The sequence below is a fragment of the Lithobates pipiens genome, unplaced genomic scaffold, assembly GCF_037356315.1.
Source record: "Lithobates pipiens isolate NorthernLeopardFrog02 unplaced genomic scaffold, aLitPip1_a1.2 Scaffold_18, whole genome shotgun sequence".
NCBI lineage: Eukaryota > Metazoa > Chordata > Amphibia > Anura > Ranidae > Lithobates > Lithobates pipiens.
The window spans coordinates 195,422,152-195,449,981 of record NW_027507758.1 but is presented as its reverse complement, the minus strand read 5'-3'; the positions used below and the strand labels follow the sequence as shown (position 1 = coordinate 195,449,981).

The window sequence follows — 27,830 nt, the reverse complement described above, 5'->3', positions numbered from 1 at the left end:
AGCCTCCACCTCCCAGTGAAAGAAAGTGTGATTAAATCAATTAACATCCCAGATAGCAAGGACAACTTGCCGCAAATTTGTGGCAGTGTTGAATTATAAGCTTGCTGCACATTTTCACTGGCAGATTGTACACTAGCAGAGCACTTGATGCACAAGTTCTAGTTGACACTTTTCCAATTTGTATAAAATTTGCATGGCAAGTTTCTAGCAAGAGCAATGTTGCAGTGGTCTACTCTACAGCATAGAAATTTAGCCACAGTGACTCCTGTGATGGGAATACTATTGCACAGCATAACTGAACCACCAGAACTTGCAGCAGACTTGCAGAATGCTTGCAAAGAAAGTTGATTTGGAGTCCTGCAGTGCAGACCTGCTGCAATTGTGCAGCAAACTTGTGAAGCCTGGCAAATCTAGCAATAGCTTAGCAAGTCATTTTCAAACTTGCAGCACAATTGCTTGCTATCTAGGATGCACTATTCTTCAATCACAGTGACGATTTAATCTCTGGTTAAGCCTAGTACACACGGGCCAAATGTCTATTAATGGATGACTATTTAATCGCACTTCTCTTTCACTGGGAGGTGGACTCTTATTAACATTTCTCTTTTAAGTATTGCAGAGCGCTGCTAGAGTAATTGTTGGTATTTTTTTGCATTTAGTTGCACTGAAAACTCACTGTTCTCAGCCTTCTTAGCTATCTTCTACAAAATAGCTCCCCTCTGGGGGCGTGGCCTGGATCCGTTCCAAGATGGACGTGTAAGAGCAGAGCTCCCGCTCCACGAGGTCCAGCCTTACCGATAACCCGCAGCTACGAGGGTCAGTGATGGTGAGACCAGCCCGCAGCAACTCCGCCACCCGCTCCCGATCACCGCTGGGTCCCGAATCCACGAAAGGCCGCCGCATCCCCGCGCTCTTCGGACCGCGGCCTAGAGACAGCACGCCAGCCTCTTCCTCACAGGCCTCACAGCAGGATACACCTCAGAGCACACGCGCTCCCAGCCGCAGCCCGTCCCGCTTAGGTGCCTGTAGATCTCTGGGAGCAGAGATGGAAGCTCCTATTCCCCCACCTGTCAGCATAGAGGATCTCCGCAGCGTAGCGGCGGACATTAAATCCACCCTGATGGGAGCAATCACGGATATGAGAGCTGACATGCAGGCTATAGCTATCAGAGTGGAAGAGGTGGAGGAAGCACAATACCGCCATGACACTGCGCTATGTCAAGTACAACAAGTGACCGAATCTCATTCTATTCATCTGAGAGAGATCAATCGCCACATGGAGGACCTTGACAACCGTGGGAGACGGCGAAACCTGAGGGTAAGAGGCATCCCAGAATCCATTGATCCCACCCAATTATCGCAATCTGTCACGGCCATATTTAATGATCTGCTGGAAAGACCCCTTGACACACCGATCTCGTTTGAGCGGCTCCACAGAGCATTACGCCCGCGCGGCAGAGACACTGATCCGCCGAGAGACGCAATTTGTTGCCTCATTGATTATCATCTCAAGGAGGAAATACTCCGCAAAGCGAGAAATCGCAACCAGATATCATTTCAAGGAGCCTCCATTAAAATATACCAGGATCTATCCAGCATTACTTTGCAGCGCAGACGAGAACTGAAACCCCTCCTAGAAGTTCTACGGGCTAGATCAATTATCTACCGCTGGAAATTCCCCTTTTGCTTGTCCGCAACACATCTAGGACGTACAGCGAACCTGAAGGTACCAGAAGACATCGACCACTTTTGCGAGATAATGGGCATACCACTGGTGGACTTGCCGGATTGGTATAGCGATTTCCGTCTACCCATACCCAGGAGAGCAATTTCTATGGATGGTATCCACGAGGAGGGCAACGCTAATGGTGGACGCAGGAGAACCCACCCACCACTGCCTCACACTCCACCGAAGGATCGGAGTGCACCAAGAAATGGCAGCCCCTTTGCCTCACCAGCACATCGTAGAGCACGTCTCAACTAACTGGACACTGAGCATCATCTGATACAGGGAGGTACTCAATTTGTGTCACTTACTTTTTGAATCCCTCTGCATCTAACAGGGCTACACCGTTCTGTTTTGACCCACAGTCTATCTCTACCCTCATCCACATATGTGACATGTATTGTGTCCTTCCCAGCTGGATTATGACTCAGCTTACCTCAGGAGGAACGACTTGAAGTTTCTCCCCAATGTGGACATGTCCGTGCCCTAGAGTCCCGCTTATGATGACGAGACGGCTATGCTCTACTGTCCCTGAGTTCGGTAACCAGCCTCTCCTAGACACTAGCTAACATTGTTGTGTTTAAAGCTACTTATACACTAAGACAATGGAGGCACAAGTGTTTAATTGACCCGACAGATGAATGTTATTCAACTCACACGAACTGGGGATCTCTGGTCCTTTTCTGCCAGATTCCCCTGTCCGTAACGTCTCTTTTGATAATTGGGTTCTCCCATCATTTCTGCCCTGCTCCTTCTTATTTTCTAATACTACCTCTGCTATTCCTCTCCTGATCCCTACTTGCTTTCTACACTCACACCCCTTTACTCTTCTTTCTTGTGAAAACGATAACGTTGCCTTCAGCAGAATATTTGTAGGCTCCTCATGTCTGTGAGCCTCAATGGTTTGTGTTCCCACATTAATGGAGATATCTAACCTAGGAAGTACTACTATTGTTTGTTCTTGTTTTTTTTTCTGTGGTATTCTAGGTTCCGATTCGGTTGATGGGAGGTTATTCTCTAAAGCGGTAATATTTGCCCCTCTACTTGGTCTGGTCCTCTTCATTGTGAAGTACACCTGTCTATTCTATCCGGTAAGGACCTCCCACCTTCCGATTTGGCCTTCATTGAGACTGACAGCATAATACTCCTGATGTCATGTATGACATGCCTTTTTCACGGCTTAGCACACCCTTCAGGTGCAACTCAAAAGGTTAGAACTGATGTTTCAACATTTATGTGCCTAGATTGTTCTGTTATGTACCCTAGTTTACAGGTATTTATATGGTTTCATGATTGGGCACATTTTACCACTGCCCTTACTGGTTTGTGACATGACGTGACATGATCTCATTTCTTATTACATGCATTCCATTGCTCATAGCTGTCACAGATGTCCTTCTTTCAGCTACCGTTTAAGCCTTCTGACCCCCTTCAATGTGATTCTGGTAGATCCATATTAATGATTGATCCGCTGCACCACCATACCATGATCACATGTGTCTGTTTAAACTAATGCCCCATCCGGCAATAGACCCTCTCTATATTCCCCCCATATTCCCACGCTATCCACTTCATCTCTCACCATGACTGTACCCTCGAAACTTAATTCTCCCAAATCTAGCCTTGAGCACTGCTCTAGGCTGGCTACTCATCAGACCGGTATTTCACCCCAAGCCATAAGCACCTTGACCTCATAGGAGCGAGGAACTCACCCACCTTGTGAGGCGTTTCCTACCACTCTCCCAAGAAGCGGTTTCTGAGGGAACCGCTGCCCTCATCGGTACCCCAGTAATATATAGTGGGGTTGCAGGCTAACCCCCACTTCCGTTTTCTCCCGCACTTCCCATACCTGGGTAGTGCTCCTTCCCACTCTCCCTGAGCACCCCTTACCTCTCCTACTCTATTAATTCATCTCATTCTCTTACCCCCCCCCCCCTTCTCCCCCCCTTTTTTTTTTTTTTTTTTGTTCGTCTCTGACTCCCCCTGACCCAGCCCCTTAGAAATAATTTGCCACCCTCCCCACGGACATGGCGCCTCAGCTGAATAAGACGCTACACCAATCTTTGAAGGTGCTAACACTTAACGCCAATGGGCTGAATACGCCTGAAAAACGTTCGCAGCTGTTCTCACTATTACGTCGTAAAAAAGCTGACGTGGTCTTCATACAAGAAACTCACTTCAGTGCCAGAAACATTCCTAAATTAACTAACAATCTCTACCCACACGTTTTTCATGCAACCTCCCCCATTTCTAAATCTAAAGGAGTCTCAATCCTCATTTCCAAACGAATCCCGGTGCAGATTTCCGATAAATTGATTGATGAGCAAGGCAGGTTCCTTTTCCTTAAAGGTCACATTGGAAATAGGCCGATTACGCTAGCAAATGTATACAGCCCAAATTCGAGCCAAGTTCCTTTCTTCCGTGATGTTTCAAGTAAATTGATTTCCTTTCAAGCAGGAATCCTGATTTTTGGGGGAGACCTGAACGTCCCTCTTGACCCCTTGCTAGACACATCCTCTGGCAGCTCCCACATACCTTATAGGGCAATCAAACAAATTAAGAAATGTCTATGGGAATTACTGCTACATGACTCCTGGCGAACCATTAACCCTACTGTAAAAGACTTCACATACTTTTCTACTCCCCACAACAAATACTCACGACTAGACTACCTCTTCGTCACCCAACAAGACTTAGCATATCTGTCGACAGCTACCATTGACCCGATGACCTTTTCTGACCATCATCCCGTCACTATGACACTCACATTTCCAGAAACACTAGAACACTCATACATATGGAGACTCGACCCAACTATTCTTACAAACCCGGTATTTGAACAACAGATTCGAGAATGTCTCACAAATTACTTCGCGGAAAATGACACTCCTGACACATCCAAACTTACCCAATGGGAAGCCCACAAATGTGTGATTAGAGGCAAAATGATCTCCTTATCTGCCTCCATCAAAAAAGAAAAAAAAGCCAAACTTGCGGCCTTGTTTAAAAAATTAGCCAAACTGGAATCCACACATAAGAGTTCCCTAGCTCAAACAACCCTTCTAGAACTGACCGAAACGCGCCAGCTCATACGAGATGAGCTGAATAGTTCCATTAAGAAAAATTATGCACTATCTCAAAAACTCTTTTATGAATTTGGCAACAAAAGTGGCCATCTCCTCGCACAAGCATTACGCAAAAAAAGAGCCAACAACACAATCCATCATCTACACTCTCCTACAGGTACCCAACTGACTCATAATAGAGACATAGCTGCAGAATTTGAAAGATATTACTCCTCGTTGTATAACTTAAAAGGCTCTGAACCCAACAAGCATCCAAATCCTCAACGAGATTCCGCTATCAAAGCGTTCCTGGAACTCTTTGCCCCGGATAAAATCTCTGCTGAGGTGGCCACCAATCTTGACTCGCCGATCACGGAGCAAGAATGGAATGAAGCCCTAAAACAGTCGAAAGCAGGCAAAAGCCCAGGCCCGGACGGCCTCCCTACCACTTATTATAAAACCTTCTCAGAAATTTTAAAAACCCCATTTTTACGAGCATTCAACTCCATCTCCCCCTCTAGTCCTTTCACGCAAGGCATGCTAGAAGCCCACGTTGTAGTCATTCCTAAAGAAGGTAAAGACCCCACCCTCCCATGTAACTACCGCCCGATTTCGCTCTTAAACGTTGATTTAAAAATATTTTCCAAAATATTAGCCAATAGATTGCTGCCCTGTCTTCCCTTTCTCATATCCTATGACCAAGTAGGCTTTGTCCCTGGTAGAGAGGCCAGGGATAATACCCTTAAAGCCATTAATCTACACCAACTTATTTCCCGGACCAAACAGAAGAGCTTTTTCCTTTCGCTAGATGCAGAGAAGGCATTCGACAGGGTAGCATGGGATTATATGGGAGCAGTACTAGCAGCAATAGGTCTCGGACCACGTATATCAGAAATGATTCTCTCCCTATACACGAACCCAACAGCCAAGGTAAGAGTCAACCGTACCCTGTCGAATGCCTTCCACATCGGTAATGGAACGAGACAGGGGTGCCCTTTATCCCCCATTCTTTTTATTCTCACGCTTGAGCCTCTTCTTAGACAACTAACACTCAATACTAACATCCAGGGCATCCAGGCACCCACCAGGGAATATAAATACGCTGCTTTCGCAGATGACATTTTACTTTTCCTTACGAACCCAATCATCTCTCTCCCGAACCTTTTACAAACGTTTCAAAAGTTCCAAGACCTGTCCAATCTCAAAATCAACTTTTCAAAATCCTTTGCCCTTAACATATCCCTCCCACAACACATTGTAGAACAATGCAAGAGTAATTTCCCCTTCATTTGGAAAAAGGAAACGATCACCTATCTAGGGATTCAACTTCCCACACAACTCACAGACTTATATGCCAAAAATCACCTCCCTCTTCTGTCCAAACTGGAATCTGACCTTAAATCATGGAATAAGTCCACAATTTCTTGGTTTGGTAGGGCCGCTGTTCTAAAAATGAATGCGTTACCTAGATTATTATATGTCTTGCAAACTATCCCTATAAAGATTCCCCCCTCATACTTCCGCACATACAACAGTATCTGCTCTAAATTCCTCTGGGGTGGTCGCTCACCTAGAACAAAATTTCTCACGCTTACTCGTCCAAAGCATCTCGGAGGCATAGGCCTTCCTAATCTCTCTAACTATAACATAGCAGTACATCTCACAAGAATTCTTGATTGGAACCTGCACTCGGCTCGAAAAGACTGGATAAATCTAGAGGCTTCTTTTACTGACTTACATCTGAACACCCTCCCTTGGATACCCCTGAAACACGTCCCAAGAGATATACTGGTACACCCATTGATTGGCCCGACCTTGCAATACTTTCACCAAACATGTCGAAAAACGTCCATATCCTCGACTCCGGGCCCAATGACTCCATTGAAACTGAACCCTGACTTTCCCCCGGGCATGCACGAACGGTACTTGACTAAACACTGGCCGGAAAAGTACCCCAGAGCACACCAATTGTACCGTCGAGGCAAACTCCTTTCAGCTCATCAATTATCCTTAACAGTTGAGCGTCCACCCATTCCTCCATGGGACTATCTCCTTATGACACAATACCTTAAATCCACTGACAAAGATGCACAATATTCCAGACCACTGACCTCTTTTGAAAGGCTATGTATGCAAAAATCGCCCCAAACCCATCTTATCTCTCTAACCCACAATCTCTTATATGACAACTTAAAAGCTAACGACGGCAAAGCCTGCAAGCAATGGGAAAAAGACTTAGCGACCCCGATCTCAGAAGAGAATTGGGAGAAGATTTTCCTAAACATCCACAAAGGCACGAGAAATGTGTATGCACAGGAAAATGGATATAAAATCCAGTCCAGATGGTATCGCACTCCGGTTATCCTTAATAAATTTAACCCAGAGATTTCTACTGCTTGCTGGCGTTGCCATCAGTCCAAAGGCACCCTACTTCATATATGGTGGGAGTGCCCAGCCCTTCAGACGTTTTGGAAAGCGGTTCATCAAACTATCTTCACGATCACCGGTCTTGATATCCCATTCACACCAGCACAATTTCTTCTCCACCTCTCACCACTTCCTCATAAACGGTATCATAAGTCTCTAACAATGCATTTAATCAACGCGGCAAAGCAATGCATACCCCCGCACTGGAAATCCTTGTCCACACCGTCAATCAAAGAATGGTTCGCCAGGATTCAGAAAATTGCAGACATGGAAAAACTTATTCACACTGCCCACGATACGCCTGCCAAATTTAGCAAACAATGGGCGGATTGGTTATCCTTTCAAGCAACGACTACATTTAACACCCTCAGTAACCCCGCCACCTAGATCTATTAGGCCACCCAGGATAGAATAGACAATCCAACGAATTCTGATTTATTTGACCTCATCAGGTACATTTACAAGATATTGATATCCCTCTTGGGGCACCCACCCCTTTTTCATAGAACGCCAAATGTTTGGTTCAGATTTGTAATCCCTTATGAACACAGAACATAAGCATCTTTCGGATATGCACACCTGCAAGGGAGTCGGAGACGAACACTCCCCACCCTCCCCCCTAGTCCCCCTTTCCCCTTTATATTTATTTGTCCATTTGTTCTATTTTTTTCCTCCCTCCCCCCCTCCTCTTCTTTCCCCCCTTCCCCCCCCCCTTCCCAACTGTTCTATCTTTTTACTACTCTCCCCCCCCTGTACACCTTGCCAACTTATTTACGCTCCGTTTCACATGTCGTGATTGTCACACAAGCCTTCAACGTAGCCATCTCCGCTGATTACAAAACACTTTATCTCCCTAACTTGCAATATAGGACGCATACTCGAGGCCTTATACCGAGATTCCCCACCATATGTGAGACAATCTGTTTCTCGAGTCCATACCACTCATTACTAGGAGGTGAGCTTTTTGCTATGTGTACGCATTGTTTCATTAATTGTACTCATATAAGACTGAACAATCATTTTGGTTAATGTACTCGTGTCACTTTTGTGCCTCTGTTGGCTTTTGTAATTACTGTTTGTTTGAATAAATAAAATACTTTTGGGAAAAAAAAAAAATAGCTCCCCTCTGTGTGTAGCGGGGTGGTTGCCACTAGTAACTAACATCAAGCATATCACCCTGCTGCCAGACCTCATATATCGCTTCTGAGACAATGAACAGTGTTTACTGTTTTTGCTTTGTTTTTGTTTCTTGGGGGGATATAACTTGGTTGGGGGAAAGAAATTTAAGAAATTTCTCTTGTTTTGATTCCTTTTCAGACTACAGCTATTTGTTCTCCTTAGATATGCCTCTGAAGAAGGGAATGTTTTCCTGAAACATGTCAGGCGTTTTGGAGTTCATATTATGAAACCTTTGATGTTGTGCAGACTACCGTATATACTCGAGTATAGGCCGACCCGAATATAAGCCGAGGCCCCCAATTTACCCCCAAAAAAACTGGCAAACTTATTGACTCGTGTATAAGCCGAGGGTGAGACATGCCTGTCCATCCCTGTGTGTGTGTCCGTCCATCCCTGTGTGTCCGTCCATCCCTGTGTGTCCGTCCATCCCTGTGTGTCCGTCCATCCATCCCTGTGTGTGTGTGTGTCCATCCATCCATCCATCCCTGTGTGTGTGTGTCTCCATCCATCCATCCATCCATCCATCCCTGTGTGTGTGTGTCTCCATCCATCCATCCCTGTGTGTGTGTGTGTCTCCATCCATCCATCCATCCATCCCTGTGTGTGTGTGTCTCCATCCATCCATCCCTGTGTGTGTGTGTCTCCATCCATCCATCCGTGTGTGTGTGTGTGTGTGTGTGTGTGTGTGTGTGTGTGTGTGTGTCCAGCCTACCTGTGTCCCGAGCCTTTGTCCCGAGCCTCCGTCCCGTGCCTTGCCTCCTTGCCTCCGTCCCGTGCCGTGCCTTGCCGCCGTGCCGCCGTGCCTTGCCTCCGTCCCGTGTCGTGCCTTGCCTTGCCTCCGTCCCGTCCCGTGCCGTGCCTTGCCTTGCCTCCGTCCCGTGCCCTCTTCGTCGGCGCCTCGGCGGCCATTGTAAAATTCAAAAGCCTCCGCCTTCGCCTGTGATAGGCGGAACACTGAATTTCCCAGCAGCCTGTGTTCCGCCTATCACGGACATCGTATCATCCTCGTCCGTAGTACGAGGATGATACGATGTCCGTGATAGGCGGAACACAGGCTGCTGGGAAATTCAGTGTTCCGCCTATCACAGGTGAAGGCGGAGCCGGAGGCACGGCTTTTGAATGATAGAATGGCCGCTGTCTGTCTGCTCGACACGCTGATCGAGCGGGCAGACAGCGATGACTCGAGTATAAGCCGAGGGGGGCACTTTCAGCCTCAAAAAAGAGGCTGAAAATCTCGGCTTATACTCGAGTATATACGGTATATATTTATATGTATGATTCCACGCATTGATATATGTATGGATTTTTTATACTGTTCTGTAAAACGATTTTGTGTATAATTTTTGTGAATAAATTTGTAATATATTTTTTACTTATATTTTTGGTCTGCCTTAATAGTCCCGCTGTACAGGGGGGTACTGTGATCTCCTTCTTAGGGGATCTTTCTATTGACACGTTTTGGGATGTTGGCGGCAATGATATTGGAAAGTTTGATGCTTTACTTTATGGTTCATCTCTTATATAAATAATGGTTGAGGGAAAGGGTATATGGGGATGCCCATAGATCAAATTACTTTGCCATCATATTTATAAATTAGAACTTTGTTTGAGCCTTGAAGAAATGATGCACATGTATAACATCTTCCCTGCATCACCATACATATTATTGCTCCTACTGTGCGTAAATCCTGAAGACTATTGCTCCCAGGAATCGTTCCCTCCTGCACAAACTTATTCTGTAGCACAGGTCAAACAAACAGGCCTAGCCTGAAGCATAAGCCTGCCTAAATTTACCTGTACTGACAGTTCCTTACCAAAAAATCCTCACTCTAGCACCTACCTATGGTAAAGAGTGCTACATTCAACCCCCACCAATTTACAGCTTTTCCTCAGCTGTGGAAAAATAAAATTTCCAAAAATTACCTCCTGGGCCCTGGAGTAAAGGCATCCCATATCAATTGGTTGGATGGGGCAAAGGGTTAAAACTCGGATGGGACTATGCACAAATAAATTAAGTACATAAATATAATATGTACAATCTGTTCACATATTCACACTGTACAATTTGGGCATAGACATCCTAGCCTACAGGTCCCTGCAATTAGGTAATGAAAACCGGATAGAACAAAAGCTTAGGACTCTATGTGAGGAAAATAAATTGTACCTCCATTCCTGATATTTTGATAGCTAAGGACAAAGTTTGGGACTTATTATGGATCATATAGCCAAAAAGGTAGCAGAGCGTATTAATGTCTGGTAGGTATACCATAAATGTGACCATTCGTATTACGTAATGTGTACAGTATAATACAATAAAAATTAAGAAACGAAAATTCCGTAACAAGATACTTAGTAACATATTATCATAACAGCGCAATGGTATCACAATAGTGACATCCTATAGTCGCCAGACACAGTGAAACGTGTCTCCACAGTACTAGTAGATACTCTATGCTATCAATAACGTATAGGCCAAATTTGGCGCATGATTCAATCCCCAATAGGACAAATAAAATAACAAAAAAGAACAAGGTACATACAGTATGCAACTAGGTACATACAAGTGAAGCCAGAGCATTGCTCCCTGAGGAAGAATACTCTGCCTATCACAGGTTTTCATCTGTTCCCGCAGTGGAGATGGACAGCCGTCACATACCTGCCATTCCTAAAAGAAGACACAGACAAACATACAACCTATCTATACAAGCTAACTTTACAAGTAATTCACCACTGAGAGGGGGTGATAATCCTCCTTTTGTTAAAACTTCAATTACATTTCCTACATGTATTAACTCGCCTGCTATCACTCCACCAGGAGGGATCTAGGGGAACCTCTTGCGGAGCAACAGACAGACATATGTAACCAGATAACCCCTCTTTGTTCCTGAGTGAAGGGGCCTCTTCCGAAGTAGCAGGTAGCAAAGAGGTTGGCAGGGACAGTACACCTTAAGCTGCGTACACACGGGCGGACTGTCTGGCCAACTTAGTCCGTCAGACAATCCGAAGGACAGTCCGTCATACTTTCGAATGAACGGACTTGACCACACACACCACTTTTTGAGCGGACTAATACGGCGTACTAAGTCCGCCATACTATCCGCCCTACTTTTGAAATGAACGGACTCGCCCACACACGCGGAGGAAAGTCCGCTCATTTCGAGCGCGTCTCCAGGTAGGCGGGGCCCGCGAAGGAGACGTTGCTGACCCCGCCGCCTGGTATGGACTTAAAGGGGAACCCCAACGCCGAAAAAAATCGGCGTGGGGTCCCCCCCAAGTCCACAACAGACCCTTGTCCGAGCACGCTACCCGGCCGGCCAGGAAAGGGGGGCGAGCGAGCGCCCCCCCTCCTGAGCCGTACCAGGCCGCGTGCCCTCAACATGGGGGGGTGCCTTGGGGAAGGGGGGGGCGCGCGGCCCCCCCACCCCAAAGCACCTTGTCCCCATGTTGATGAGGACAAGGGCCTCTTCCCGACAACCCTGGCCGTTGGTTGTCGGGGTCTGCGGGCGGGGGGCTTATCGGAATCCGGGAGCCCCCTTTAATAAGGGGGCCCCCGGATACCGGCCCCCCACCCTATGTGAATGAGTATGGGGTACAATGTACCCCTACCCATTCACCTGTAAAATAAAAGTACCAAAAAAACACAACACACGAGATAAAATACTTTATTGCACAGCTCCGGGGGTCTTCCGTCTTTGGGGGTCTTCTCGCCGGACTCCTCTGCTATCTTCTTGTAGCTCTTTTGCTAGCGGAGGAGTCCGGCTTTCTTCCTCGCCGCCGGCCTCTTCTCCCGACTTCGGGGGTCTTGTCCCCCTCTTCGGTTCTTCTGCTGGGCCACCGTGCCTTCTTATAGCTCTTTTACAGGCGGTGGCCCGGTCTTCTGTCGCCGCCGCCGCCGCGGCCTTTCGTTCTTCTTCTTCTTCTCCAGGAGATGTTTCCTCGACGATCTCTCCGGCCGGAATTCCAGGGACGCACTGCGCGGCCACTTATATAGGGACAAGGGGCGGTGTCACATGGCTTTATGTCACATGGGTTGGTGTCACATGGTGACCCCGCCCCCTTACGATGTCATAGTCCCCATGTGACATCAACCCATGTGACCAACCCATGTGACATAAAGCCATGTGACACCGCCCCTTGTCCCTATATAAGTGGCCGCGCAGTGCGTCCCTGGCATTCTGGCCGGAGAGATCGTCGAGGCAACATCTCCTGGAGAAGAAGAAGAAGAAGAAGAAGAAGAACGGAAGGCGGCGGCGACAGAAGACCGGGCCACTGCCTGTAAAAGAGCTATAAGAAGGCGCGGTGGCCCGGCAGAAGAACCGAAGAGGGGGACAAGACCCCCGAAGTCGGGAGAAGAGGCCGGCGGCGAGGAAGAAAGCCGGACTGCTCCGCTAGCAAAAGAGCTACAAGAAGATAGCGGAGGAGTCTGGCGAGAAGACCCCCGAAGACGGAAGACCCCCGGAGCTGTGCAATAAAGTATTTTATCTCGTGTGTTGTGTTTTTTTTGGTACTTTTATTTTACAGGTGAATGGGTAGGGGTACATTGTACCCCATACTCATTCACATAGGGTGGGGGGCCGGTATCCGGGGGCCCCCTTATTAAAGGGGGCTCCCGGATTCCGATAAGCCCCCCGCCCGCAGATCCCGACAACCAACGGCCAGGGTTGTCGGGAAGAAGCCCTTGTCCTCATCAACATGGGGACAAGGTGCTTTGGGGTGGGGGGGCCGCGCGGCCCCCCCTTCCCCAAGGCACCCCCCATGTTGAGGGCACGCGGCCTGGTACGGCTCAGGAGGGGGGGCTCGCTCGCCCCCCTTTCCTGGCCGGCCGGGTAGCGTGCTCGGACAAGGGTCTGTTGTGGACTTGGGGGGGACCCCCACGCCGATTTTTTTCGGCATTGGGGTTCCCCTTTAAGTCCATACCAGGCAGCGGGGCCAGCGACATCTCCTTCGCGGGCCCCGCCTACCTGGATACCCGCTCGAAATGAGCGGACTTTTCTCCGGGCGGGAAAAGTCCGCTCATTTCAAAAGTACGGCGGACTGGCATACACACGGGCGGATTGTCCGCCGAAATGCGAGTACGACGGACAGTATTTAGAACATTCCGAAATACTTAGTCCGCCGTACTGCACGCTGAAAAAGTCTGCTGAAGCCCACACATGAGCGGACTGTCCGCTGAAATGTGTTTCGGCGGACTAAGTAGGCCATACAGTCCGCCCGTGTGTACGCGGCATCAGTGTCCATAATGCCCTTGTCCTCCTATCAGGCACATTGGGAGGCAGGCAAAGATTGTCCCTGCAAAAGCATTTGAACTGTCAGTGGAGAAAACCAAACAGGCCCTGCCCTGTCCATGCAGTCCTTGTGGCCACTTTTATTTGGGCTGCACAACACAGTAGTCCTCCTCACATATAAAAGCGTGGATCTGGCAACCCCCTCCAGCTATCCCCTTCTCCTCTGATGGACACCGAATGACTCCTGTTAGGCCAACCCGCCTTTACAACCAGGACTCGGTCTTTGTAGATGGCATGGCCCAACTTCCATTCCTGCTTAATGTTCTTAAATCGGGCCCAGACCTCACTTTTTGGCACATGGAGAGGTTTGGGCACGTGCAAATAGTCTCAAACCAAGTCAACCTCCCACTGTCGCCGTGAGTCTTCAATTACGTCCATAGTTTGGGCTGGGACATATGGATAATCTAAACCCCACTCCAAGGCAACCCTCCATTGTACCTCCGGGTGGAAACAGGAGAGCCAGGGCAGCTCTTTAAATTTTCCCTTTCCAGGCAGGACACGGGCATCTGAGGCTTTGATGACCCACTGCCTGTATGTGGGTGCCCTGGTCTGGGTAGTGGTGGGCTGATTGACAAAAAGTCTGCTGGTCCGCACTGAGGTCCATGCTGGGGATTGTGATTCCTACATCGTTTCAAATGGGGTACCTGCAGATGGGGAATCTTCTGTCTCCCACTCCTCCTCACTGGAGTCCTCTTCTGGGGAAGACCAAGAGAATAGTTTCTCCACTGATTAAAACCTTTCCAGCACTCTGGGAAAACCTCAGTCAATGACCCGGCCCTCGCTCACCTCATCTAGCTCACCTGAGAGTTCTTCCTCCTGCAGCATGAGCGCCTTCTGGATGGGCACAGCAAGGGTCTTACTTGGAGCCAGCTCTTCAGGGAGATCAACCGGAGGCTGTACACTGACTCCTGCAACCTCCGGGCCCCTGGACAGGCCACAGGTCTCCACAGCAGTCATCTTTTCCAATATGTCCCAGACCTGGACATACCTGATGGCAGCTCTCCCCCATTATTGGCAGGTGATCCTCGGCCCTCTCCAGCCCTCCGAATTTCCTGCGGTTGCAGTATGCACAGTCCTATGAGCAGTTGTATGGAATAATATTTAGATTCCCACTGCACCGGCCCTAAGCAGGTTAATGGCTCCCCATAATGACTGCACTGGGCCCAGGTGTTGACCCTGACTGTGGGGATATTGCACTTGGGGCATAGCACACACAACCGCTCCACTCCTGCTATAACCCACAAGGCAAGTCCTCCACAGAGCTTCAGCCAAATGCCGGTATCAACCAGTACCCGATCCTGCATCTCAGACGACCACTGCATAGTGAGTATCATCCAGCCATCTTCATCCGCCTTGTGTCTGGCACGCAGCACACTGAGCTCCTTCAATGTCCCCCGCTGGGGCGTAACTCCGCCAACGCGTTCGTTGGTTCAGCGTGCAAGGAACTGTAAGCAGGCTTTAGGCACTAAAGAATTGCAGGCAAAGTCCAGGCTGAAGTTTTAGAAACAAACAAACCATACAGAGATCCCGATTAGTTGAAAGGCTGGCCACAGGCCAGCCTGTATTTGTAGGAGGAGCCTGAGAGGGCTATTTAAACCTCCTCCTCTGTCAGGGCCAGTGTTGTTAGGATTTCTGGGTGAAGGCAGCTGGGGCTCATGGGGGGAGGGGGGTCTATCTATCCTCCACCACTCTATTCTCTGCGTCCATGTCAGCTTCCAGTGTGGGGGCAATTCTTCCGGTATGGGAGGAGGGGAGGGGGTGATCGGCTGCCCCCAGCTCCTCTCTCTCCCATGTGTATAGCTCCGTCCGCCCGCCGTTTCTGCCGGTGTGGGGGGAGAGGAGGGGGCATGATCGGCCACCCCCAGCTCCTCTCTCCCCCATGTGCATTGTGCTGTCCGCCTGTCATGGCTCTTCTTTATCTCCCCACCCGCCCTCTCCCCATGTTCATGGCTCCACGTGGTTTTCTCCCGTTGTGGGGGGAGGGGGTCGGCTGGCTCCGGCTCCTCTCCCTCCCAATTGTGCTTTTGCTCCGCCCGCTGATTTTCCTGGTGAAGGGAGGGGGAGGTAGTCGGCCGCCGCCGGCTCCCCTTCTTTCCTCGCAGGTTCGTGCGCCCACCGTTTCTCCTGGCGGGGGGAGGGGGAGGTGATCGGCTGCCGCCGGCTCCCCCTCTCCCCTCGCACATGCAGAGCGCCCACCGATTCTCCTGGTGGGGGGGAGGTGATCGGCTGCCGCCGGCTCCCCTTCCCCCCTCACATGTGCAGAGTACTGGCCGATTCTCCTGGTGGGGGGGAGGGGGAGGTGATCGGCTGCCGCCGGCTCCCCCTCTCCCCTCACACGTGTGCCAGCCTGGCCGTGCCTGCCGCCCACAGTCTCCCCTCAGCTCTCCTGCAGGGGGAAGGGGGCGAGCGTTCATCCTCCTCCTTACGATCTCCCCTCAGCTCCGGGTGGCCAGTGTGTAGCCGCCCAGCGCTCATGGGGGGGGTGGTCACCCACCTCCGTGCACCTACTTACTGGGTTCAGTCCCCCCCCCCCCCCCCCAGGAAAAAAACAAAAAAACGGTTTCATGGATGTCTATGGAGGGTTCTGTCTAAACGAATTATTAGGTTGATATTTGGTTTTAATAACTTGCACATGCTACCTTATTGGATGGTATGGTTAAGAGAGGAACCTTCCAAAGGGGTATGGAGAGATAAACACGGGGGGTATGTCCGGGGTTGTTGGGATTTCCCCTAAGACGCCTAGAGTAAATGTACAAATGCGCAATCAGCCCAGCATTTCTGTCACAGCGCTCTGTCCAGCATTTCTGTCACAGCATTCTGTCCAGCATTTCTGTCACAGCGTTCTGTCCAGCATTTCTGTCACAGCGCTCAGTCCAGCATTTCTGTCATAGCGCTCAGTCCAGCATTTCTGTCATAGCGCTCAGTCCAGCATTTCTGTCAGAGCGTTTCTGTCCAGCATTTCTGTCACAGCGTTCTGTCCAGCATTTCTGTCACAGCGCTCAGTCCAGCATTTCTGTCACAGCGCTCAGTCCAGCATTTCTGTCACAGCGCTCAGTCCAGCATTTCTGTCACAGCGTTCTGTCCAGCATTTCTGTCACAGCATTCTGTCCAGCATTTCTGTCACAGCGTTCTGTCCAGCATTTCTGTCACAGCACTCAGTCCAGCATTTCTGTGACAGCGCTTAGGCCAGCATTTCTGTCACAGCGCTCAGTCCAGCATTTCTGTCACAGCGCTCAGTCCAGCATTTCTGTCACAGCGTTCTGTCCAGCATTTCTGTCACAGTGTTCTGTCCAGCATTTCTGTCACAGTGTTCTGTACAACATTTTTGTCAGAGCATTCTGTCCAGCAGTTCTGTCATAGCATTCTGTCATAGCATTCTGTCATAGCGTTCTGTCCAACTTTTACATCATAGCGCTCTGTCCAGCTTTTCCGTCATAGCGTTCTGTCCAGCATTTCCGTCATAGCGTTCTGTCCAGCATTTCCGTCATAGCGTTCTGTCCAGCATTTCTGTCACAGCGTTCTGTCCAGCATTTCTGTCACAGCGTTCTGTCCAACATTTCTGTCAGAGCATTCTGTCCAGCAGTTCTGTCATAGCATTCTGTCATAGCATTCTGTCATAGCGTTCTGTCCAGCTTTTCCATCATAGCGTTCTGTCCAGCTTTTCCGTCATAGCGTTCTGTCCAGCTTTTCCGTCATAGCGTTCTGTCCAGCATTTCCGTCATAGCGTTCTGTCCAGCATTTCCGTCATAGCGTTCTGTCCAGCATTTCCGTCACAGCGTTCTGTCCAGCATTTCCGTCACAGCGTTCTGTCCAGCATTTCCGTCACAGCGTTCTGTGCAGCTTTTCCGTCACAGCGTTCTGTGCAGCTTTTCCGTCACAGCGTTCTGTGCAGCATTTTCGTCACAGCGTTCTGTCCAGTTTTTCCTGTCATAGCGTTCTGTCCAGTTTTTCCTGTCACAGCGGTCTGACCAGCATTACTGTCATAGCGTTCTGTCCAGCATGTCTGGCATAGCATTTCTGCCCCTGGATGCCTGTCATAGCGTTCTGCCCCGGCATGTCTGTCATAGCTTTCTGCCCCAGGACTTCTGTCATAGCGTTCTGCCACTGGACTGCTGTCATAGCGTTCTGCCCCTGGACTTCTGTCATAGCGTTCTGCCCCTGGACTGCTGTCATAGCGTTCTGCCCCTGGACTGCTGTCATAGCGTTCTGCCCCTGGACTGCTGTCATGGCGTTCTGAACCAGGATTTCTGTCATGGCGTTTTGAACCAGGATTTCTGTCATGGCGTTCTGAAACAGGATTTCTGTCATGGCGTTCAGAACCAGGATTTCTGTCATGGCGTTCTGCCCCAGGACTTGTGGGACCGGGATTGTGGGACTTGTGGAACCGGGATTTCTGTCAGTGTTTCACCCCCAGGATTTCTGTCACAGTAGTCCGCCCAGCATTTCTGTCACAGGGGTCCTTCCCAGCATTTCTGTCATAGCGTTATGCCCAAGGTTTTCTGTCTTTGTGTCTCTACCCCAATGTTTCTGTCATAGTGTTCTGCACCAGTTTTTTCTGGCTCAGCGTTCAGTCTCAGTGTTCTGGCTCGGCATTCAGTCTTAGCATTTCGGTCATAGCGTTTCTGCCTCAGGATCTTGTCTTTGCATTTCTGTCTCAGCGTTCAGTCTCAGCGTGATTCGGGCTTTGCATTTCTAGCCAGGATTCTGCTGTTGCGTCGCTGTCTCAGTTTTTCTTTTCTTTTTTTTTTTTTTTTTTATTCTTTATTTCTTTGCAGAGATACAAAACATAGGTTATTAGTAATAATTACATATACAGAGCACTTTCTAACCACCACATGTTCTATTGGACAACATCAAAAAAGAAACAACATAATGTATTCCTGCCAATTTTATTTCTCTAGTCCCCAAAAAAATCGGAACTGCATGGAACTGCATCTGGTGTTCACACCTATGCAATTTTAGTGCTTTTTTCATTTTTCAGATTTGCACTATTGTCCATATAACATGGTTTCCTATGGAACATGTTCTGTGGTGCAAATGTGCAAAAAGCACAAAAAATGCATAGGTGTGAATCCAGCCTACAACTGCATAGGCGTGAATCCAGCCTTAGGCCGCGTACACACGGGCGGATTGTCTGCCCAACTAAGTTCGTCAGACAATCCGACAGACAGTCCGTTCAAAATTTGCATGAACGGACTTGACCACACACGATGAGCAGACAGTCCGCAGAAAGCGTGCGTGATGACGTGTACAGCACGTACGACGGGACTAGAAAAACGACGTCCTATACACTGCAATGCAACCTTCGGCCGTGTAAATCCTTTCTGAGCATGCGCCATACTTAGTCCGTCCAACTTGCCTACACACGAGCGGACTGTCCGCTGAAACCAAGTTTGGACGGACAAAACCAAGTTTGAACGGACTGTCTTACGGAAATTCCGTAAGACTTTGTTCGTCAGATTGTCCGCTGAAAAAGTGCGCTGAAGCCCACACACGAGCGGATTGTCCGCTGAAACACGGTTCAGCGGACTAAGTTGGACAGACAATCCGCCCGTGTGTACGCGGCCTTGGGCTTGATTCACACTAACGCGTTTTTTGATGCATTTTGCAGAAATGCAGGGAAATTTTTAAGTCAACCTGACTAACTATGTAACTATGTAATATGGGTTCCTATGGAACATGTTCACATCAAGGCATTTTTGTGCCTCTGCATTTTTGGAAAGGGTCAGGGACTTTTTTTCATGCAAAATGCAGCATTTTGCATGTAATAGAAGTCAATAGACCTGCATCAAAAATGCAAGTACTGCGTTTTTACCACGATTTTGCCACGATTTGCGGGGGGTTTTTTTCCCCATTTTTTTTCCCTGTATATAGCTGGTTGCTAAGCAACCACAGTGTAAAAAAAAAACCCCATAAAACGCAGCAAAATCTCACAAAAAGCACTGTAAAAACGCTCAAAAGCAACATGCATAGATGTGAATCGAGCCTTAGGCTGCTTTCACACTGGGGCGGTATTCAGGCGTTACAGCGCTAAAAATAGCGCCTGTGTAACGCCTGAAAAAAACCAGCCCCTTTAACTCCAGTGTGAAAGCCGGAGGGCTTTCACACTGGAGCGATAAGCTGGCAGGACGGTGAAAAAAGTCCTGCTAGCCGCATCTTTGCAGCGGTGAAGGAGCGGTGTATTCACCGCTCCTATACCGCTCCTACCCATTGAAATCAATGGGACACCGCGGCAATACCGCCGGCAAAGCGCCGCTGCAGCGGCGCTTTGCGGGCGGGTTTAACCCCTTTTCGGCCGCTAGCGGGGGTTAAAACCACCCTGCTAGCGCCCGCACACCGCCGCTAAAACGACGGTAAAGCGCCGCTAAAAATAGCGGCACTTTACCGCCGACGCCGCTCCCGCTGCAGTGTGAAAGCAGCCTTAGTGCAGAAAAAAGGGCACGGAACTACATCTGATTTTGTGCTGATACATTCTGAATAGGAGTTAGTAATCAGCTACACCACCAAGCTGCTTTCTCTTTTTGAGTATTAACCCTTTACACATTGCACAGTGTATGGGGAAAGAATTGCTCAGACAGATGAGTAGATTTAGACGTTATCCAATTAGATTGCACAGTGTATGGGGAAAGAATTGCTCAGATAGATGAGTGGAATTAGATGTTATTCAATCATAGTGGGGAAATTAATTGTCCAGAATGCATAATACACAGACATGTACTGTATTAAGAAGATGTTTTCATAGAAGTTTTGGGTCCACCAATGATTATAGACTATCACCATAAAATGCACACAATTACATTTTGACAATTAGGACATTTCACATCCAAGTCCAGGAAAGATCTGCATAGGAGGATCTCTAGAATGAATATTGAGTTGTTTCAAAAAGAAATTAATGAATGGAATAAAACTGGAAGCAGTATTCTACATGTGATAACAAGCTCATTAACATGGTCAGCATTACAATGAGCAAGTGCCTGATGTCTATTCTGTATTTAAGAATGTGTCTGCGCCAATGCACACAACGATTCCGTGCATCTGGCGCAAGTCACCAGCTGATTTCTAATCGCTTAAGTATGCGCCATGTCACAATAACTATTCCTGCGCGCGCAAATGCGCCAACATGGTAGTAAATCGGCCCCACTGATTACTGTATTACTGTCACTGGCAAGGAAGGGGTTGAAACTAGGGGGCGCTCAAGGGGTTAAATGTGTTCCCTGGGTGTGTTTTAACTGTAGTGGGGATGGGCTACCTAGGACATGACAGAGATTGCTGTTTCCGATGACTGGGAACAGAAGATATCTGATGTGTCACTAGACAGAACAGGAAATTGCCTTGTTTACATAGGCAGTTGCCCATTGAATGAATGAATAAATAACTTGTATAGCTCTACATATGCAAACTAAATCACCTCAGGGCGCTTTTTCCGCCAGTGTCCGTTTGGATTTTCAGAAGAGATGGGTCTTGAGCTTCTTCCTGAAGGCCAGATAGCTTTCTTCCGAGTGTATGTCCGCGGGTAGAGCATTCCATATTGGGTCTTGGGAATTTGGAGGAAGCTCTGGTTAGTTGGCCGGAGAGTGCGACCTGGGGTGTAGTGCTTTATTCTGTCGCAGAGGTTCATTCCTTGTGTATATTTGTGAGTGAGGCAGAGGGTCTTAAATGTAACTTGATCCTTCACGGCTAGCCAATGGAGGGTTCTCAGGGACAGGGTGATTGATACCCATGTTTTTTTTCCAGTTACCATTCTGCCCCTGTACACCGTGAGCTTGCACCGCTGGCCTTCCTGAACAGGCGTACACCTACAGCAGTTTGCACAGGAGATCCGACCTGCCACAGTATAATTAAAGAGGGTTGCCTCAATTAGTTAGATCTAAGGGTAGGGGTGGGTACCATCATCCTTTGAAGTGGACTATTGGAAAGAAAGCATGCCCTTGGTTTAGAAAAAGATTAGGACTATCACGGTACCCATGGCTAAGGCAGGGATTATAATAAAATTAACAATCTATTTAAGAAAAGGACATGAGTAAAAGCAAGTGTACATAAATTAATAAACAGTTAATTACAACTGTACATGGTAAATACAGATGGTTCCGAAGGAACCAATAAACCCCGTTGGTAGTATGGGGAGCTGAGATGTATGTCTCAATGTGGTCCTCATAGTAGTAAAAGGAAAAATAACAAGAAAAGCTTTTCTAAATCAGAGTAACAGCAGAGCTAAGAAACCTTTGGACTTAATTCATTCAGATCTTTATGGTCCAATGGAAAAATTTACACCATGAAAGAAGAGGAATTTTCTCACTTTTATAGATGATTACTCCAGGTATCCTTCATTACATCTGTTACACAGCGAAAGTGAAGTACCAGAGAAACCTGAACAGTATTTGGCTGAAGTAAGCAACAAATTTGGCAAAATGCTGAGTGTATTGCACACAGACAATGGAACTGAATATACAGGTGATAAAACACAGGTGATTCTCAGAAAGCATAACATAATAATTCAAACTACTGTACCACACAACCCAGAACAAAATGGGTTTGTAGAAAGAATGAACCGTACTCTATGTGATAGTGTATGAACCACTGCAGACATGCCAACCACATACTGGGGGGGAGGCAATTATGATTGCATGCTATCTCCAAAATCAACTACTAGGAAAGTAAACAGTGAAAACTCCATATAAACCGTGGAATAGAAAAGCCTCAAATTTGAATGATCTAAAATATTTTGGAAGCAAAGCTTATGTGCACATCTCAAAATAAAAAATGGGATGCTTACGCAAAGGAAGGTATACTTTTGTGTTACAGTGAATCTCAAAAAGGATACAGAATTCTACACTGACACAAACAAGGTGACCATCGGTAGAAGTGTCATTGTTGATGAAACTTCAGTGTGTCATGAACTGACACAAACGCTTCAAACTGAGGGAAATTCCACATCAGCGTCACATAAAGATGAAGATAAGCAACAAAGCGATACAGAAATAGAAATGAACGTGTAGCATGGACGCCCTTGGGGACTACTAAGAATGACCAGCTCATCTGCACGTCCATGACCAAGTGAACCTTCCAACCCACCTGACACTCCGATTTCAGACATCCTGTTAATACTATAAAGCTAGAATCAATCAACTCGGTAGTATAAGGTTCTGAAATGTTTTACTTGAACCAAATAGGAAAAGTTATTTCACAAACAAAGGAGTAAATCTGCTGAGCTGTGATAAAAGTGCCAACTCAGTAAACAGACTCCTCCCGAAGACACAACGATCTTTAAACAATGAATAATGCTGTATACACAAGGATACACTATATTCAGACACTTAAGGGTGTACTCACTTTTGCGATTTAGACATTAATGGTTGTGTGTTGAGTTATTTTGAGGGGACAGCAAATTTACACTGTTATACAAGGTGTACACTCACTACGTTATATTGTAGCAAAGAGTAATTTCTTCAGAGTTGCCACATAAAAAGATATAATAAAATATTTACAAAAATGTGAGGGTGTACTTACTTTTGTGAGATACTATATATATATATATATATATATATATATATATATATATATATATATAGGCTTCCTCTGAGTAATGGCAGTAGAGTTCCACATGGCAGATCTGTTATTCTTCACTAGCTAGTTGGGGCTCGTTAACTGTAATCCATTTGGTTGTAGATGAAACAATAGATTCCATGTAGTGAAGGCCTAAGGCATCTGAGTACAGTGTTCCAGCAATGCAGTAAAGTGTTCCTGGGTAGAGATGTGTGTGCGTGGTGTTCTGTACTGGTGGTAGTGAATAAAGATTGAGCAGCTTGCTCTCTCACCAACGACCCAAATTGGTCTGAAGTCTTCTAGATAGGAATACGGATGGCAACACTCCGGCAACGGATCCTCCATCTCGGCCTTCTATAGTGACTTTCTCCACACGTCTGCACCGATGGGTAGGTGCTGTAAATGATGCTAGTAACAGGATGTCCGACAGCCGGTAGCAGTACTATACCTTTCAGGCCTCGTGGTGGAAGTAGCGTTCTGCGTGGTAGGCCGCCACCTTTCTCTCTCGCTCTCTCTGTCACACAGAGAGGTCCGTCTTGCATCAGGCCCAGGAGAAAGGAGCATGCGTGGGCTTCTAAGCTCCTTTTATCTTCACTCCGAGCAACCTTCATGCAATTGCAAGGGTCCCTGGGATTTGTAGTCTTAGGGTACATGGATGCATAGAAGCTGATTCAAAGAGGCCTATACGCCCCATGACCCTCTCCATTGCCACACAGGTATGAGGTCACTGGCTGCACGAATAATCATGGGGACAAACAATGTTAAGAACACTGTAAGGTACACAGCTTTCAGATAACAGTCCATATGGCTGCAAATGCAGACAGTCCAAATACTGTAAAAGAAGAAACCAGGCCACAAGAGACTTCACTCAGGAAACCCACCAGAAGCAATAAAGGGATCCCAGCCAAATGTTTGTCCTATGTTGCTCGTATTGCATTAAAACCAGAGCCAGGTTCAGAAGATGAAACGCATGAGAAAAAAGTGGATAAGATGTTTTGACAAAACCGCTTACAAAAAACAGATTTAAAGAAATGAGATCTGAAATGGGACTAATATAAGGTGTAGTTGTTGAGTGGGGGTGTTGGACTACATTGTTCATGTATTTTTGTGAAACAACTACAGATATATTCTTCAGCCAGTAGATGGAAGTGTTTATAATTTTTGCAGCTGCATCTATGTTTAAACTCTATGTTATTCCCTGTCTGTTTTAGGGTGTAGTTGCAAGTATGCATATGTCATGTGTGATAAATAACTTGTTATGACAATTTTGAGTAAACACCCCCCCCCCCAGCCTCGGAAACCAGTCCTTGCTTTTGCCTGGGTGGTGGTGGCAGCCTCAGGGAACACTCCCTACCTCATTAACACATTTCCTCACACATATATAGACCAGGCCTTACCTTGAGGAGTTGTAGCCTGCTATTTTGAGCACATGTCATGCTGGATGAGGATTACATAATACAAGATACAGGTAATTTGGTGGTGTAGGGATCCCCCACTTCATATGTTCTGTATATCTTCTCTTAATAAATGTATATCATCTAATTCTTTATCTATCTATTAACACCGCACTCTTAGATATCTGATCTGCTTTGCTGTTTTTTTTTTGCCTTCCTCTGGATCAACTGTGGTTATAGGATTGTGTATATGGGATTGTATGATTTTATTTATTTTTTTATTGGTTGAACTAGATGGACTTGTCTTTTTTCAACCTGACTAATTATGTAATCTTTATCCTTCATTTAGCACTGAGAAATTTGTTTGGAGTTTTACCATCTGCCCCTCTTTTGGGTTCCTTGTCCCTTCACTTTCTCCTCCCTTCTTTTACTCCTGAGACACCTGGCTACTTAGTCCTTTCGTGTAGGAATTTTAGTAGATCCCAGTATCTAAATTTCTATAATTCAGTTTGTTAAATTATTATAACCGAGAAGGTAAATGTAAAATCTCAGACTTTTCTGTGCCTCAATATTTGTTTTCTGAGGGATGGTACCTCCGGAGGGTAGGAATATTATAATACTCTATCTCCACACAAAATTCTGGCTATAAATTATTTTTAAATCTGACTTTTGTATTCAATTAGGGCAGCCCTTACATTAGTACATTTTCTCTTGTTCAACCAGCGGGTGATATCTGCTGATTTCTTTAAGGCTGCAACATGCTTATGCTGTAGGTCCACAATTAAGTGTTTAAAATCGAGGGTAAACTATTCAGTTGCATCTGACAAATAATTGTGTTCAGCTGCTTTAATTTATTTTTTTGGATCCAATTTAGACTGTATATTATATTTTGTTTCTGCCTGCATTAACTACTTGCCTATTAGAAAATGCTCCTGTTCTAGGATTAGGTACAATATTTGGTTTGCCAGCTAGTCAGATTTCTCCATGTTTTGCACTTTAGTAAACTAGCAGCATAAAAATCACATCACAGCTTGGGTGAAGACCCGACACACGGAGTGAGTTTAGCAACACTATATATTGTATGCTTCATAAAAGTACTGAACAATTATACATCCAGACTGAATAAAACATAGGCCAAGTTGTGACATTTTTCTATTTGAAGCATAACAATCATCTCCAGTTATAATACACACATAATAATACAGATGTTTTGACAGATAAATATCAAATATTTCTGTAGTTTTTCTAGTAATAACTTTTACGTTAGCATAAATTTTATGCAATACTTTAAATATATAAATCACTGTCGAATAATACTTACTTGTATTACTTAAAACTTGCTTGTATTAAATCAAGTTGAAACTTCCTCTTCTGTAGATTTTTGTTGTTGAAACGAAGAAATTAATATCTCTGTAAAATATACAAAGTAGTTGCACTATCTATAGCCTTGATATTTTGAGTAGATATAAATGATAAATACAAATACAATAAACATGTGAAAAAGCAAAAGTAAAACAAAACTATGATTTTTTTACGTTTTTGGTGTAGAGTTCAAAGGTCATCTGTGACTCTGTTTCTATGAAGAATACAATTAAACAGTTTTTACTAAAGTGTAATGTGGGAGATATGCTGTTGGTATACAGATCTTTACTTCATTTTGCACATATCACAAATTAGGATTTTTATGTAAGTTACTCAAAAAGTATTCAGCGGCACTCACCAAATTAAATTGAAGCTCTTGCTCCTGAATACTATAGCTACTGTGACAGTATGAGATGCTGTCACTGTGAAGTTGATCGTTTGGGGGACACAGGGTCTGCACATGGCTTGATGCAGGACTGCAGAGCATAGATGTGGACTGGAGAAAATTGCTTTTGCAGCTTTCGCCGGGTTTTGGTATTCCGGCACGGGCTCTGTAGTTTGAAGATACCATAGTGTCTTGGGTGGGATGGAATCTCCAACCGTGTGTCCAGGATTTGTGGAGGAGACCAGCAGGGTAGCCAGCCCTTATAATGAAGATATAGGAATACTTCATGGCTACCAGTTGGAGATGGCTCCATCCAAGGGAGACAGAAGGTGCCAGAGGCTGCAGGTAGCAGCGAGAGGATGCATGTGTCTGCAAGAGACAGGTAACAGCCTAAGGACTAAGACCAGAGTGAAGCTGTTGGCTTTGAAGAACCTACAGTCTGAGAACCAGAATAAAGAGCAGAGATACTGCTTGAGAAAGCCAGATGCACTAGTATTTTTAGTTGTGCATATCACTGAAAGAGAACCCCTGTGAGGCAAACATTACCGTATATACTCGAGTATAGGCCGACCCGAATATAAGCCGAGGCCCCCAATTTACCCCCAAAAAAACTGGCAAACTTATTGACTCGTGTATAAGCCGAGGGTAAGACATGCCTGTCCATCCCTGTGTGTGTGTCCGTCCATCCCTGTGTGTCCGTCCATCCCTGTGTGTCCGTCCATCCCTGTGTGTCCGTCCATCCATCCCTGTGTGTATGTGTGTCCATCCATCCATCCATCCCTGTGTGTGTGTGTCTCCATCCATCCATCCATCCCTGTGTGTGTGTGTCTCCATCCATCCATCCATCCCTGTGTGTGTGTGTATCCATCCGTGTGTGTGTGTGTGTGTGTGTGTGTGTGTGTGTGTGTCCAGCCTACCTGTGTCCCGAGCCTTTGTCCCGAGCCTCCGTCCCGTGCCGAGCCTCCTTGCCTCCGTGCCTCGCCGCCGTGCCTTGCCTCCGTCCCGTCCCGTCCCGTGCCGTGCCTTGCCTTGCCTCCGTCCCGTGCCCTCTTCGTTCGTCGGCGCCTCGGCGGCCATTGTAAAATTCAAAAGCTGCGCCGCCGCCTTCGCCTGTGATAGGCGGAACACTGAATTTCCCAGCAGCCTGTGTTCCGCCTATCACGTACATCGTATCATCCTCGTCCGTAGTACGAGGATGATACGATGTCCGTGATAGGCGGAACACAGGCTGCTGGGAAATTCAGTGTTCCGCCTATCACAGGCGAAGGCGGAGCCGGAGGCGCGGCTTTTGAACTATAGAATGGCCGCTGTCTGTCTGCTCGACACGCTGATCGAGCGGGCAGACAGCGATGACTCGAGTATGAGCCGAGGGGGGCACTTTCAGCCTCAAAAAAGAGGCTGAAAATCTCGGCTTATACTCGAGTATATACGGTATATGTTGGACTTTTGGACTTTTACTTTGTT

General features: G+C 46.9%; 1 protein-coding gene across 2 annotated transcripts in view; it reads right to left on the bottom strand.

Annotated features, from left to right (window-relative positions):
- NLRC4 (NLR family CARD domain containing 4) overlaps positions 1-27,830 on the bottom strand; it is a 233,064-nt gene that overhangs the window by 171,235 nt on the left and 33,999 nt on the right. For both annotated transcript variants that reach the window (XM_077486500.1, XM_077486501.1), the window contains one exon: positions 25,941-26,029. In XM_077486500.1, the coding sequence (XP_077342626.1) occupies position 25,941 (1 nt within the window). In that variant the 5' untranslated portion in view covers positions 25,942-26,029. The remainder of the gene's footprint in view (positions 1-25,940; positions 26,030-27,830) is intronic.